Source organism: Rosa chinensis, chromosome 1 (assembly GCF_002994745.2).
Source record: "Rosa chinensis cultivar Old Blush chromosome 1, RchiOBHm-V2, whole genome shotgun sequence".
NCBI classification, from domain to species: Eukaryota; Viridiplantae; Streptophyta; class Magnoliopsida; order Rosales; family Rosaceae; genus Rosa; species Rosa chinensis.
The window spans coordinates 36,450,298-36,463,604 of record NC_037088.1 but is presented as its reverse complement, the minus strand read 5'-3'; the positions used below and the strand labels follow the sequence as shown (position 1 = coordinate 36,463,604).

Sequence of the window (13,307 nt, the reverse complement as noted above, 5' to 3'; positions counted from 1 at the left end):
AGCCAAACATAACTTAAATTTCAATTTCTGAACGCTTTAGAAAATCAGGAAAATAATACTTTATAAACATAGAGTCTGTGAGCCTACGCTAGAAATAAGACCCACCACCCATCAGATTAATGGCCAAATCATCTCCAAGTGATTGATCATGGCAAACGCTTGGTTCATGATGATACGGACAAAGCCATCGTGCTTATTCAACAAAATCTGACTCCCGTTTGCAAAGCGCTTCATAAGTGAGATGAGATCAAATTACTACTTGGAGGTTTTCCGCGTGAAGTTTAAAGTTGCTTATTTTATTGTTTTTTTTTTTTGGCATTTTGCTTATTTTATTGTTTGAATTGACTGTTCTTGATATCTCGTGAATGTCATTATCCTCTTTTAACTTTACGTATGGGAACATGCAGACTATAAATCTCTTGGGTTCCAAGCGAAGCCGAGAAAGATGTTCTTATTGCTATCTAATGCAGCATATATCTGTGTGGTGTTTGCACATTGGGAGAACAAAATAACAATCGGTTTAATATGACGGTCTCCACTAAGAGAAAAAACTAAGGGTATTTTGAGGATTAGATTGCACTGTGTGATTTTTTATTTTGTTGGCGGAACATCTTTAACTAATGCTGGTGCAATCACATTATTACTTTTGTTATATATTCATCTCACCTTAATATGTATTGGCTATTCTGTATGCTGTTCACAAAATTAGAAGTTTTTTTTTTTTCTGAGCTAAGTCTATTGGTTCAGGTGGCAGAATTGTTGGTGAATATTAAAAGGCATGTTCTAGTTCCTGAGCATCGGGTTCTTACAAATGAGGAAAAAAAGACTTTGCTGGAGAGGTACAATGTGAAAGAAACTCAGGTCGGTGCTATATTTGAATAATAACAAATGCCTGAAGTTAGATGCATATACACACTAACAATGTGTTACAAGTCTCTTTAGTAAATTCTTTTTATTGTTTCGGGGCGGCCATATTTTGTTGGTAGTGCTGCTTAATCTATCTTTGCACCCTCCTGACAATTTTAACAAACTGTTGATCTTTTTCTAGATTGGAATGTTTAAAACACATCTTAGTTTTCTTTTCCGTGGTTACCAAACTGATGAATTTGGATGCCTAATTCATTTTCATATTCGGTGGATGGTGTTCAGCTTCCTCGTATTCAGCTGATTGATCCAATTGCAAGTTATTACGGGCTTAAGTGTGGACAAGTTGTGAAGATAATCCGGCCGAGTGAGAATGCAGGATGATATGTTACCTACCGTTACGTTATCTAAGTGCTTTTATTGTAAGCTGAAACCTGGATTGCATTAATCTTATTTATAATTGTCGTGATGGAAGGTTAGCTCAGAAATGAACATTGCAGTTAGGATTTTGCGAAGATCTCCATTAGTGAAATGGGTTCAAAATGCCTCTTGGAGAATTGAAGGAGTGGAGGGTGGAAGCCATGCCTAGTCTTCAGAGATTGCGCATTTAATGGTGCGAACAATTGCGGGCAGTTCCAGATGGGCTTCAGCCTTCAGGAGATTACTACCCTACAGGTACCTAGTAGATTCTGCAGTAGGGTTGGGGAAGGAGGAGAGGATTTCTATAAAATCAAACATGTGACTTCTCTTATAATCACAAATATTGATTAGATGATGAGCGGGAAATGGAGGAAGCTGCTGGTGTGTCTCAAGTAGTTGTGGGGCTGGTGACTCATCAAGAATCAAATGTGGGCAGTATGTGACTAATTGATTCAATCCCGTTTTATCATACCATAACCTTGCATTTTTTATTTTATTTTATTTTGATATTGTGATCAAATTAAGATATTATTTACTAAAGTTTTTACTGATCACTTTTCTAACGTTTATTAATGTATTTCTGCTGGTATTTCTTGATTATGACGAGCTCCTCCTCCTCCTCCTGATGAAAAAACAGAGGAAACACAAGCTGCTTCCACTCCTTGTTGAAATCAACTAGTTCGTTCTATAAACCAAGCAGCGCTTGGGTACTTTTGGCAGCCTGTTTTTTATTGGCTATTTGCTATTGTGAGATTGTGCACTGAACAGTGAACACTAAAATTGGCCCACATGTTATGGCCTTTTCTCACATAAGGTAGCCCATTCTATGTTCTTTGGGCGTTTTCAAATAGACAATCCCATAGGACCCGCCTTTAATTCTTCCTCACCCTAATTAATTCTCCATTCCCTCTCTTTCTTCTGAGCGCTGCTGTGAGTTGTGTCTCCTCCTTCCTCAATCTTCAACCCCGAGTCTCCCTCATCACTTCACACAGATTAGTCACACAGGTATGTCTCTTTCTTCTAAGTTATGCTTTCATAAATACCTTTCTTATTTTACCTCTAACTTTGATTTTTCGGTATAATTAGTACTTCAGGTTTTGTTTTACAGTTATGTTTACATTGTAATTTCTGGTTAGCTTGACTTTTCATACTGGAATTTTGTACTGATAATAGAACAATGATAACTTTTATTTATCCATCATCCTCATCTCACAAAAGTTTTAGGGTTGTTTGTTGTCCTCTTAACTGTTGAAAAGAAGAATACAGTACAGAGGACCAAGTCTATGATAACTTTTCTATAAATATTTGTAGTTGATCATGTAGTAGAATTATCTCTAATGATATGGAGAAGCAACTTGAGGCACCCACATGTGTAAATATGAATTTTTTGCAATCATGTTTAATTTGTGACCATTTTTGTTCTTGTAATTCCAAAGAACCTCACTAACAAAAAGATAGGTTTTATAATCTTTCAGCTAAATGATGGATTGAACTGAAGAAGAAAGTACGAGGCTTTTTAGAGCTAGAAAAACAGTGATATATGCAAATGCTGAAAGATCGGGACTACATAATTTCAGATTGTGATATCAACATTACATTGCCACTGTTCAAGAACAAATATGGAGAGAAATGAAAAGGGAAGACCTTACTATGAATAGAAGGAAGCGAGGTCGCAACTCTGATCAGGTATTTGATGCTGCTATTTAATGTGGTAGAAGTAGTATTGTTCAGCTTTTAACTGTTGTTGGTTCTTGTGTACCAGATTTATGTGTTTTTCCCTAAAGAACCAACAGTTGGGGTCAAGACAATCAAGAATTACATCAAACGCTTGGTTCAGGAGGATACGGACAAAGGCATCGTGGATTTCAACAAAATCTGACTCCTTTTGCCAAACTCTTCATAAGTAAGAAAATTTCAGGTGAAGTTTAAAATTGCATAAATTATTGTTTGAATTGACTGTTCTTGATATCTCGTGAATGTCATTATAGTGATTATTAACTCTACGTATCATAAACATGCGGACTATACGTAGTCTATGGTGAATGGCTTGCTTAGTTTATTTGTATTCCAAGGCCTCTGACGGTGATCAATTGCTTAATATTGTTGTTCTGATGAAAAGGATTCACCCTGTTTTAAGAATTACAAATTGGATGTATAGATTCTATATAAAGAGGCCCAACCAACAACGATTGTATTATATGACCTCTATTTAGGATGCATCGACACTACTTGAAACATTAGTTATTCTGAAAGTGTTCATAGCTAACTGTATTGGTTCAGGAGGCAAAATTGTTGGTTCAAAAGCATATTCTAGTTCCAGAGTATCGGGAGGTTAAAAATGATGTAAAGAAGACTTTGTTGGAGAGGGAAGAAACACAGGTCAGTCCTAAACAATGCTAAGATACTTGAATACTTCCCAACACATGCCATGGCCTCAAATTAGATACATGCACACACCAACAACATCATAATTGTCTATTTACTTCATTTATCCAATTGTTTCAGGGGTGAGCATAAGACTATCTTTGCTAGAAAAATTTCAACAAGCTTGACTGGAACACTCAAAATGTCACGAAGTTTGAGGCTTACCAAGATTAGTACGACAAGTCTTTTTTTTTTTTGGTCTAAGTACAACACATATCATAACTGCCATTTTACCTAAAACTCCAACAGTAGTGTTTAATTTGATATCTTGATGCCATTTTCTGATCCAAAATAAAAGCTCTAGTTGCTATGGAAACTGAGTGTAGCCCTTACATTTGAAGTCAATAGAGGGTAATCAAATGAGATCTTGGAAGAAGTCGCAGTTCGTGTACCATATCATACAAGTTATACTCATTCTTTAATGTACAAATGAAATCCCAAGATTTTATCGGATGCTTATATATTTTTAATTTGAGTGTATTTATTTCTTATATTAATGTATTAAACATGATAAATAATATATTTGATTTATCATTGGGCATATTGTCAAAAGATTTTGTGATTCAACTTTCATGAAAGAATTATATTTTAACAGTTCACTGTAAAAAATCTCTTTTAATTTTTTTTCCTTTTCATTTTCAACGATATTAAATCTCCATTACATATGTTATGGCCGCAGCTTAAAACATGGCTTTTTTAAAGGGAAAGTTATGGGGCTTATTTTCTGGTGACTGAAAAAGAAAAGTGTGGTCCAATTAGAATTTGAGATTAAATACGCCAGCCCATTCTCATGACAAACCAGGCCTTTGTGGTCCGAGCGCACAACCTTAAAAGCCCAATGAAATGAAATCGTGCAGCGGGTAGGTTCCGGTAGGCCTTAGGGCAAGTCACCGGCGTTGATTGGAGGCGGAGGATATGAACCAGTGAGGACGGTGGGTTGCTCAGATGTTGGATAGACCAAGCGAGAGGACGCCGGATGAATTTCTTTCCCAGGCTCAAAGGCCAGGCAGGATTGTATTTTTATTCCAAGAAGCGAAGCTTGTTATGACCTGCCAGTCCAATTGGTTAGTGATGAAGGTTTGGTATTCTGACTAGAAAATGAAAATCTGGGTTGGGGGTGCATGTTGTTTTTGCGTGAGGAGTGGGCTGAGATGGGCCAGAGAGTTGGGGACTTGGGGACGAAATGTTTGTCGTTTATTTGCGAAAAGTCAAGTGCGCACTTTTTTTGGTCTGAAGTCAAGTGCACTTGCTCTGGTCACTTTGCAATTTGCATTGAGGTGGAAGGGGAGGTAAGCATCGATACAGTAAGATTCTGTTAGACGGTCTTGTGTGGAAGGAAATAAAGGTTTGAAAATTCTGACTAGAAGACAAACAGGGCCAGTCAAAATTGGAGACAGATGATTAGCGTCCAAAGTTGATAAGCCCACTAAGATCACAAAATCTTTGAACGACTGGAAAGACAGATTCCCGCTGTAAAGCTAACCCTATCTTCACGTATGGTTGGCTGCACCCTATCTTCACGTTTACATCGGGATTGCATTATTGGAAGTAACTCCTAAAAAGCATCTTTACATATAGAAGAACTTTTGTTTTCCATCCACCGCTAAGAAGATTAATTCCACCAACGAGAGAGAGAGAGAGAAGCGGAGAAACAAAAACAGAACCATGGCTGAAGGCGTTGTTACAGTTGTGGCTGAAGGGATCAAGCCCCTTGGAGAGTTCATCATTCAGCAAGCGAAATTCTTGGGTGGAGTCAGCAATCAAATTGAGCTTGCGCAGAACGAGCTACACGTGATCCGGGGATTTCTAAAAGATGCAGATACGAGGCAACAAGATGAAGAACGCGTACGCAATTGTGTTGAACTTATCAGAGATGCTGCTTATGACTTGGAGGATGTCATTGAATCTTTTTACTTGAAAGTGGCTTCCAGGAGGAGAGGAGGTACTGAGAAGAGGATTGTTCTCAAAAGGTTTGCCTGCATCTTTAATGAAGGACTTAATCGATACAAGATTGGGTCCGAAATTGAGCATATTATGGCCAAACTTTCTCGTCTGAGGTCGAATTTGGAGACTTATAACATAAGACAAATAAGTGGGGGTGAAAGTGTGGCTTCAGGTTTCAAGAGGCAACCAGATAGGAGGCGAACTTACGCTCATGAAGTTGAAAGTCATATTGTTGGGTTGGAGGAAATTACGGGAACACTGGTGAAAAAGTTGGTGAAAGAAGGAAAGCGTCACCTAGTTATTTCTATTTGGGGGATGGGCGGCTCAGGAAAAACCACTCTTGCAAAACAGGTTTTTCGTCAAAATGAAATTAAGCGTCATTTTGATTGTTTTGCTTGGGTCTCTATATCTCAACAATGGGAAGGAAAGGTTGTATTGGAAGAGATTTTAATCAAACTCACTTCCCCATCAATAGAGAAAAGGAAAGAAATATCCAAAATGAAAATGGATGAAATAGCAGAGGAGGTCTATAGTATCCAACGAGAAGAGAGATGTTTGGTGGTCCTTGATGACATATGGACTCAAGAGGCTTGGAATTCGATAAAAGCTGGATTCCCAATCAATGAGGAAACAGAGAGCCGGATATTACTCACTACTCGCAAGAAAGAAGTCGCCTTGCTTGCATCCAGAAATGATCATCTCCACCAACCTCAGCAACTAGATGACAACCAGTGCTGGGAACTGTTTGAAAAGATAGCCATATGTGGAAGCGACAAAACAGGTATTATTTTTCATCCAACTAATACTGTGCTTTTCTAGCCCAAGGAAGTTTTGCATTCCATAGAAAACCTCAGTGTTTTCATATGCAATTGTTTCTAACTTTCTGTTTCAACATATCATATGCATGTTATGAATGTTATAATAATATGCAAGAACAGTATTATTATATGTTCTAGCCGAAGTAAATATTGGAAAGAATGACCATGAAAGGGCCTCTTTTGTTTGTTCTTCAAGAATATGATACCGATCAAAAATGATTTATTGTATATGATAGATTCTTGATCGCAAGAACTTTTAATGTGACATATAATGTTATCAGTTTTCAGTAATGACTAAATCTCTCTTACTTGAGCACTGTTTCTTTTCTTTTCCAGACTTCGAAATTGATGCAGAGAAGAGAAAATTAGGAGAGGAGATGCTTAAACATTGTTCAGGTCTACCATTAGCCATCACTGTGCTCGCTGGTCTTCTTAGTAGACGAGAGACGGTTGATGAATGGAAGACGGTACTTGGAAATGTTAATGTATACATAATGAGAGGCACAAATGTCCCTGAAAGAGAAAAGACAAGTCAGGAGTGTGGTGTTTCAGGTGTCTTGGCATTGAGTTATGATGACTTACCATCTCACTTGAAACTCTGCTTTCTGTATTTAGCCCAATATCCTGAGGATCATGAGATACAGGTAACAAGATTGACTCAATTATGGATTGCAGAAGGGTTTATACCTTCAACATCAGAAATACATGGTTCAATTGAATTAATGGAAGATGTATCATATGGTTGCCTAACTGAACTGGTGCAAAGATCTATGGTTCAAGTTGGAATATATGGTTCTAGTGGGAAGGTGAAACGTTTCCGTCTCCATGATCTTATGCGGGACTTGTGCTTGCAAAAGGCAAAAGAGGAGAACTTTCTCGGTATTGTTAACTCTTCTTTGGGTCTGGGATCTAATGCAGCGCTGATCGGTAAGGTTCGAAGACTTGCCCTCTATTTGGACGAAAATGAGGATGGAAGAGATGGCCACATCAGATCTCTATTATACTTTGGCCTAGGAGAGATCAACCAAAAGTGGAACAAAAGAATAATACGATCAGTATTCAATGACTTCAAATTGCTTAGAGTTCTTCAGTTTGAAAATATATTTAGAGATTTTGACTTGCCAAAGACGATTGGGAATCTAGTCCACCTGAGGTTTCTGAGTCTGAAGAATAGTGAATTTCGTGCCTTGCCATCATCTGTATCTAATCTGGTACTCTTGCAAACTCTAGATCTGCGGGGTATAGGAACTATACGTACCAAAATCAGAAATGTGTTTTGGAATTTGGAGCAACTGAGGCATTTGTATTTACCAGTGTATAGTGACATTGGAAAACTGTCATTTGCAAGGCTGTGCAATTTGCAGACGTTGGTCAATGTTAGAATTGAGGAATGTGATTGGAATGATCTTGTTCAATTAAGCAATCTGAAGAAACTACGCATAAGGGCATCAGAGACTAGTGAGTTGGAAAAGCTGAAGGACATGTTGATATCAAGGAATAGAACATATAAACATCTTCGGTCTCTATCTCTGCAGGTAAACCGACCGTTTGCTGGGGATATTATACCAAGTGATATAGTATTAAGGTGTCCTCATTTATACAAGCTGCAACTGGAGGGGAAAATTACAGCGTTCCCGAAAGAGCTCCCAAACCTCGCCAAGTTAACGCTGTTTGGAACAAGACTGAAGGGTGACCAGATTGAAATACTGGAGACGCTGCCCAACTTAAGGGTGCTTTACCTCGGTTGGCTTTCTTTCGAATCAGAAACAATGGTTTTCTCCCAAGGAGGCTTTCCTCATCTGGAATTTCTTAACCTTGGAACTTTGGAGGATTTGAAGGAGTGGAGGGTGGAGAAAGAAGCCATGCCTAGTCTTCAGAGATTGCGCATTGAAAGGTGCCGAGAATTGCGGGCAGTTCCAGATGGGCTTCAGGAGATTACAACCCTCAAGGAATTAACAATTGACGGGATGCCCAGTAGATTCTGCAGTAGGGGAAGGAGGAGAGGATTTCTACAAAATCAAACATGTGCCTTCTCTTATAATCACAAATATCGTAACCTGGCTCTAGCTGAAGGAGCCAGCAGGTGCTTCTCAAGTAGTTGCGGGTCCAGCTGGTGACTCTCATCAGGAATGAAGTGTGGATGGTATGTGACTAATTGACTCAATCCCGTATTATTGTGTGATCAAATTAAAGATTTTATTTACTGATTAGTGATCACTCCTCTAAATTTTATTAATATATATATATATATATATATATTTATATATTCTTGATTATGACCAGCTGTCCAGCTCCTTCTGCTCCTGATGAGAAAACAGAGGAAATACAAGTTGCATCCCCTCCTAACCTCCTCAGTTAAATCCACGAGCTGCTGTTTTATCAATATTTGGGCTAGCCCGTTCTATGTTGTAGAATTAGTGTTGTTCAACTTCTAACTATTGTTGGTGCTTGTGTACCAGATTTATGTGTTTTTCCCTGATGAACCAAAAATAGGGGTCAAGACGATTCATAAGTGAGATGAGATCAAAGTACTACTTGGAGGTTTTCCAGGTGAAGTTTAAAATTGCTTAATTTATTGTTTGAATTGACTGTTCTTGATATCTCGTGAATGTCGTTATCCTCTTTTAACTAAACATACAGGCATGTAAGGTACCAGAAACTTGGTATCAGAAACATGCAGACTATAAGATGACAGGTCTATGGTGGATAGCCTGCTTGGTTTATTTGTATTCCAAGGCCTCTTAAGGTTGACAATTAATGTCATCACTTGCTTAATATTGTTGTTCTGATGATGAGAAGGTTTCACCCTAAATTAAGAATTACGAATTGGACGCATAGATTCTATATAGAAAGTCCGAACCAACAATAGTTGTACTCGAAGATTTGCTGGTGTGGAAACATAACATTTGTTTATATACGACTTCTCTTTAGTATGCATGGACATTAAATGAAACATTAGTTATTCTGAATCTGTTCTTAGTTAACTGTTAATGGTTCAGGAGGCAGAATTGTTGGTTGAAGAAAATGTTCTAGTTCCTGAGGATAAGGATCTTAAAAATGAGGAAAAGAAGACATTGTTGGAGAGGTAAGTTGTGGAAGAAACACTGTTAGTCCTGAACAATGTTAAGATATTTGAATACTACCCATGTTGGCCTCAAGTTAGATGTATATATGTGCACACTAACAATGTCCTACTCGCCTATTTACTTCATTTATCAAATTGTTTCATGGGTGAACATATTATCTTTGCTAGAAAAGTTTCAACGAGCTTGACTAGAGCACTCAAAATGTCACGAACATTCAACCACTATGAGTAGGCCTATTACTTCTTATCAAACTCAAGCAAGTGACTCTGATGATGTAATGAACTAAGAGATTATAAAAGATATACAAGAATTATTGCTTTTATATTTTGGATTCAAGTGTGTTAATTTGTCTACTAATGTATAAAGCCTCACTTACTAGCAAATTCTTCCCATTTCTTTAACAGAACTCCCCTCTTGTATCATCAAACCGGCACCCATTAATACAACACCAACAGTATTTGATCCAAATTCAGAGCAATGCCTGTCGTACTATCTTCAAATTACTATATCAAGACCATAAATACGAGCAATGCCATCTCTCACTTGAAGTACAATACCGATACCTAAAATCTTTACCTCAGTTATATTAGAAATCGTGCCCGCGCTTTGCCGCGGAACGTACTCTTATCAATGAATTGAAGTTAGTTTAGCTAAAGTGATTGGTGGAGATTGTTTAGGAGAGAACTGCTTGTATAGACAACAACACTGGAATACCAATTATTACATATTATTCGGATAATTGAACGAAGTTTAGCTAAAGTTATTCGGTTTGATTTGTATAGTAAGAAGTCATTTTGATAATACGTTTGTAACTATACTACCTGATCATCTTAACACTACCTGGATCTACCCTACTTATAGTCTTTCGTACTTATAAGTTCAAATCAAAGACTATAAGTAGTCTGATGATCAGGTAGTATAGTAAGAGGTTGCAGGAGTCTGACTTGCAGTTTACAGACATTGATCTCTCTCTGCTTGAATTAAGCCAAGTTAATCCAAATTTGACAGAGGGAAAATAATTTGATCACGTAGTGTATACATGATGTAAATTAATGTTTCGAAAAATGATCTTTGACATAACATGCTTCAAACAAAAGATTAAGTATCAGGATCAATGTTTGGATGACGTTGAAGAAGAATATGAAAAATATAAACATGAAATGAGAATTATTACCACTATCCAACTTTGAATTAGATAAAAATATGATAAACTTTATTCAATATACTTGACAGAATAACTGACTCAGGCAAAACCAAATGTACGCGAAAGTTAAGAAGTGCAATGCCTTAGGTAGAAGGTTACTGTTATAGGAGGAGTGCAAGCTATGCTTCTACAGGTACTCCCATCGTGCTTGTGTCTGTTTTGCATAAAACAACAGAATATGAAATTGGTGTAGGGCTAAACACAGAATATAGAATTACTGATTTAGTTCGGCATACATCTAGTTTCCAATCTGCAGAATGTAGTTACCTTAGTGATATCAGGCTCTTGATGTTAGGTCGGGCCTAATAGTCTGTCAAGTTCAGTCTGGATTGTCTTTGCAGCTCTAGTTGTTCTTCCAATTAAGTAGTTCAGTTCTTCTTACAGTAGCATTATCTCTGTTGATTTTTTCAAGTGTGAATCCTTGGCAGCTAGTGTTCTGCATAAAATCAAACATACAAGAGGCTAATATAGATGGGTGTTTGTCTTTTCAGGCTGAATTGATTGTCAAAAAATGACTCATATACTGTGTTATTTAAAATAATGGATTATGAAAATTAGAACAGTGAATCAACAATCATTTCAACATCTCTTCAGATCTTGTAGTAATAACAATGAAAACAGGTCTCTTTTACTGTGATTTTCAAATGCAAATACAACATCATTGATGCAGTGTTTCAAACCAGTTCTCAATGCTTGATCCTAGTAATGTTTTGCTGTACATGCATAATGGTATTGGACTTCATATTGAATCAACTTTTCTGTTTTTGATTTTTATAATAAATGAAAAGCCAAAGTATCACACTCTGCAGTGATGCATTCTATTCATTAATTTTTCCAGTTCAAGCAAACATATAAACATAAGGACCAAGAATGCTTTCCAAAGTAATATGAGCAAAATTTGAAAACTAACAGCATATATGAAAAGGTCATGGAAGATTTAATGCACACTTATAAATTATAGCAAGTTGTTTATTTATAGTATAACTGAAGTAAGTTTATTTAGTATAACTGAAGCAAGCAGAGGGTGGTAAATTTAGGAGAGTTGAATGCTTCTACCTTATCATTCAAGTAATTTCAGAATGTCGTATTCCTGTGAAGCTGTTATATATACTTATTCTGGTTGTGTTGTTAAGTGGTGAGACAACAATTGCTGTCAAAGTTCTCAACCTTGTTCATCGTGGAGCTTCCAAAAGTTTTGCAGCCGAGTGTGAGGCCCTGAAAAACATTAGACACCGTAACCTTTTGAAGGTGCTGTCTGGATGTTCAGGTTTTGACTATCAAGGTGATGATTTCAAGGCCTTAGTCTATGAGTTCATGGCTAATGGGAGCTTAGAGGAATGGTTGCATCCACTTCAGAGAATTGGTGTGACAAATGAGAGACCAACGAGTTTAATGTTTTCTCAAAGGTTGAACATTGCTATTGACGTTTCTATGGCATTGGATTATCTCCATAATCATTGTGAAACGCCAATAGTTCACTGTGATCTCAAGCCAAGCAATGTTCTTCTCGATGATGATATGGTCGGGCATGTTGGTGATTTTGGCTTGGTAAGATTCCTTCCCAGAACTTCTGGAAATCAATCAAGCTCTGTCGGAGTTAAAGGGACAATTGGTTATGCTCCTCCAGGTGACTACTTTCTTTCATTATCCCTTGAATTATTCCCAGTCTTGATTTTCTAGTTTGAAGCTAAAAAGAGTTAACTAGAATATGCTATTTTGAATTGTAAAATGCAGAGTATGGTATGGGCAATGAAGTTTGGACACAAGGAGATGTGTACAGTTTTGGCATCCTGCTGTTGGAAATGTTCACAGGAAAAAGACCAACAGATAACATGTTCCAGGGAACTTTGAACCTTCATAGCTTTGTCAGGAAAGCTCTACCTAAGCAAGTGAGAGAGATTGTTGATCCTGCTCTAGTTCCACAGAACATTGAAGCAGAGATTAGCGCTTGGATCAAAATCGAAGACAGCTTGATTTCAATTTTAGAAGTTGGTGTTGCTTGTTCTGCAGAGCTGCCTAGAGAACGGTTGGCCATTCGTGATGCTATGGCTGAGATGTGTCGGATAAGAAACAAACTTCATGCAAACTTGATGTGAATAGATGCGTATTTGCAGCTAAGCTAAGCAAATTGCAGGTTGCAGTAGCTGCAGATTCTTTTGATGGCTTGCATGCCGACCTACTGGTGTTGCATTTTGGTTGCCTGTCTGTAACTTGAATCTTTTTGTGTTTATGGCTGGATTTTAAGACCTGCAGCTATTTGCCTGCTTCTTTATTCCTTTCTTTTCCACTTCTTTCAATTTTGTTGTTGGTTTGTGGTGTCAGCGCCATATGTTTGTTTTCAGTCTGGTTTTTTTAATGAAGCCGATACAGTCAATGTGTTACAGAACATGAATGTTTCCATAGATTCAGATATACCTAATAGGTTTGCATTTGACTTCAAGGAATAGGTCTGCACAGAAATTTGGGCATTTACCTAGAGGAATTAACATAAAGTGGTCGAACCAACGTTTGAAATCGCGACTCGCAGTTCCACAGAGGCATGCTGCA

The 13,307-nt window shown here is 37.5% G+C and overlaps 1 protein-coding gene and 1 long non-coding RNA gene across 10 annotated transcripts; both read left to right on the top strand.

Annotated features, from left to right (window-relative positions):
• Positions 1-141: 141 nt before the first annotated feature.
• Positions 142-4,199, top strand: LOC112196292. 3 transcript variants are annotated; one of them, XR_005809263.1, is made up of 9 exons: positions 142-265; positions 408-557; positions 748-861; positions 1,150-1,539; positions 1,636-2,289; positions 2,760-2,970; positions 3,047-3,187; positions 3,565-3,663; positions 3,790-4,199. It is a non-coding gene; the product is annotated as an uncharacterized LOC112196292 (long non-coding RNA). The 3 variants fall into 3 exon arrangements; XR_005809262.1 differs by having other exon boundaries at positions 3,047-3,202; XR_002935110.2 differs by having other exon boundaries at positions 2,743-2,970; positions 3,047-3,202.
• Positions 4,200-5,181: 982 nt separating this feature from the next.
• LOC112196242 (probable LRR receptor-like serine/threonine-protein kinase At3g47570) lies at positions 5,182-13,057 on the top strand. 7 transcript variants are annotated; one of them, XM_040517669.1, is made up of 6 exons: positions 5,182-6,433; positions 6,807-8,613; positions 8,930-9,020; positions 9,470-9,555; positions 10,790-10,893; positions 11,894-12,028. In XM_040517669.1, the coding sequence occupies exons 1-2, from the start codon at positions 5,374-5,376 to the stop codon at positions 8,585-8,587; spliced, it is 2,841 nt and encodes a 946-aa protein (XP_040373603.1). In that variant the 5' UTR covers positions 5,182-5,373; the 3' UTR covers positions 8,588-8,613; positions 8,930-9,020; positions 9,470-9,555; positions 10,790-10,893; positions 11,894-12,028. The 7 variants fall into 7 exon arrangements, with proteins under 7 accessions (XP_040373603.1, XP_040373600.1, XP_040373607.1 ...); XM_040517678.1 differs by lacking the exons at positions 5,182-6,433; positions 10,790-10,893 and adding exons at positions 8,754-8,824; positions 12,495-13,057 and having other exon boundaries at positions 8,543-8,613; positions 11,894-12,387; XM_040517666.1 differs by lacking the exon at positions 11,894-12,028 and having other exon boundaries at positions 10,790-11,887.
• Positions 13,058-13,307: the final 250 nt, after the last annotated feature.

Excerpts from the sequence above, each read along its gene's own strand:
- LOC112196242 (XM_040517669.1), top strand. The coding sequence starts at position 5,374 with ATGGCTGAAGGCGTTGTTACAGTTGTGGCTGAAGGGATCAAGCCCCTT. Across the intron at positions 6,434-6,806 it reads ATGTGGAAGCGACAAAACAG|ACTTCGAAATTGATGCAGAG; the intron begins GTATTATTTTTC and ends TTTCTTTTCCAG.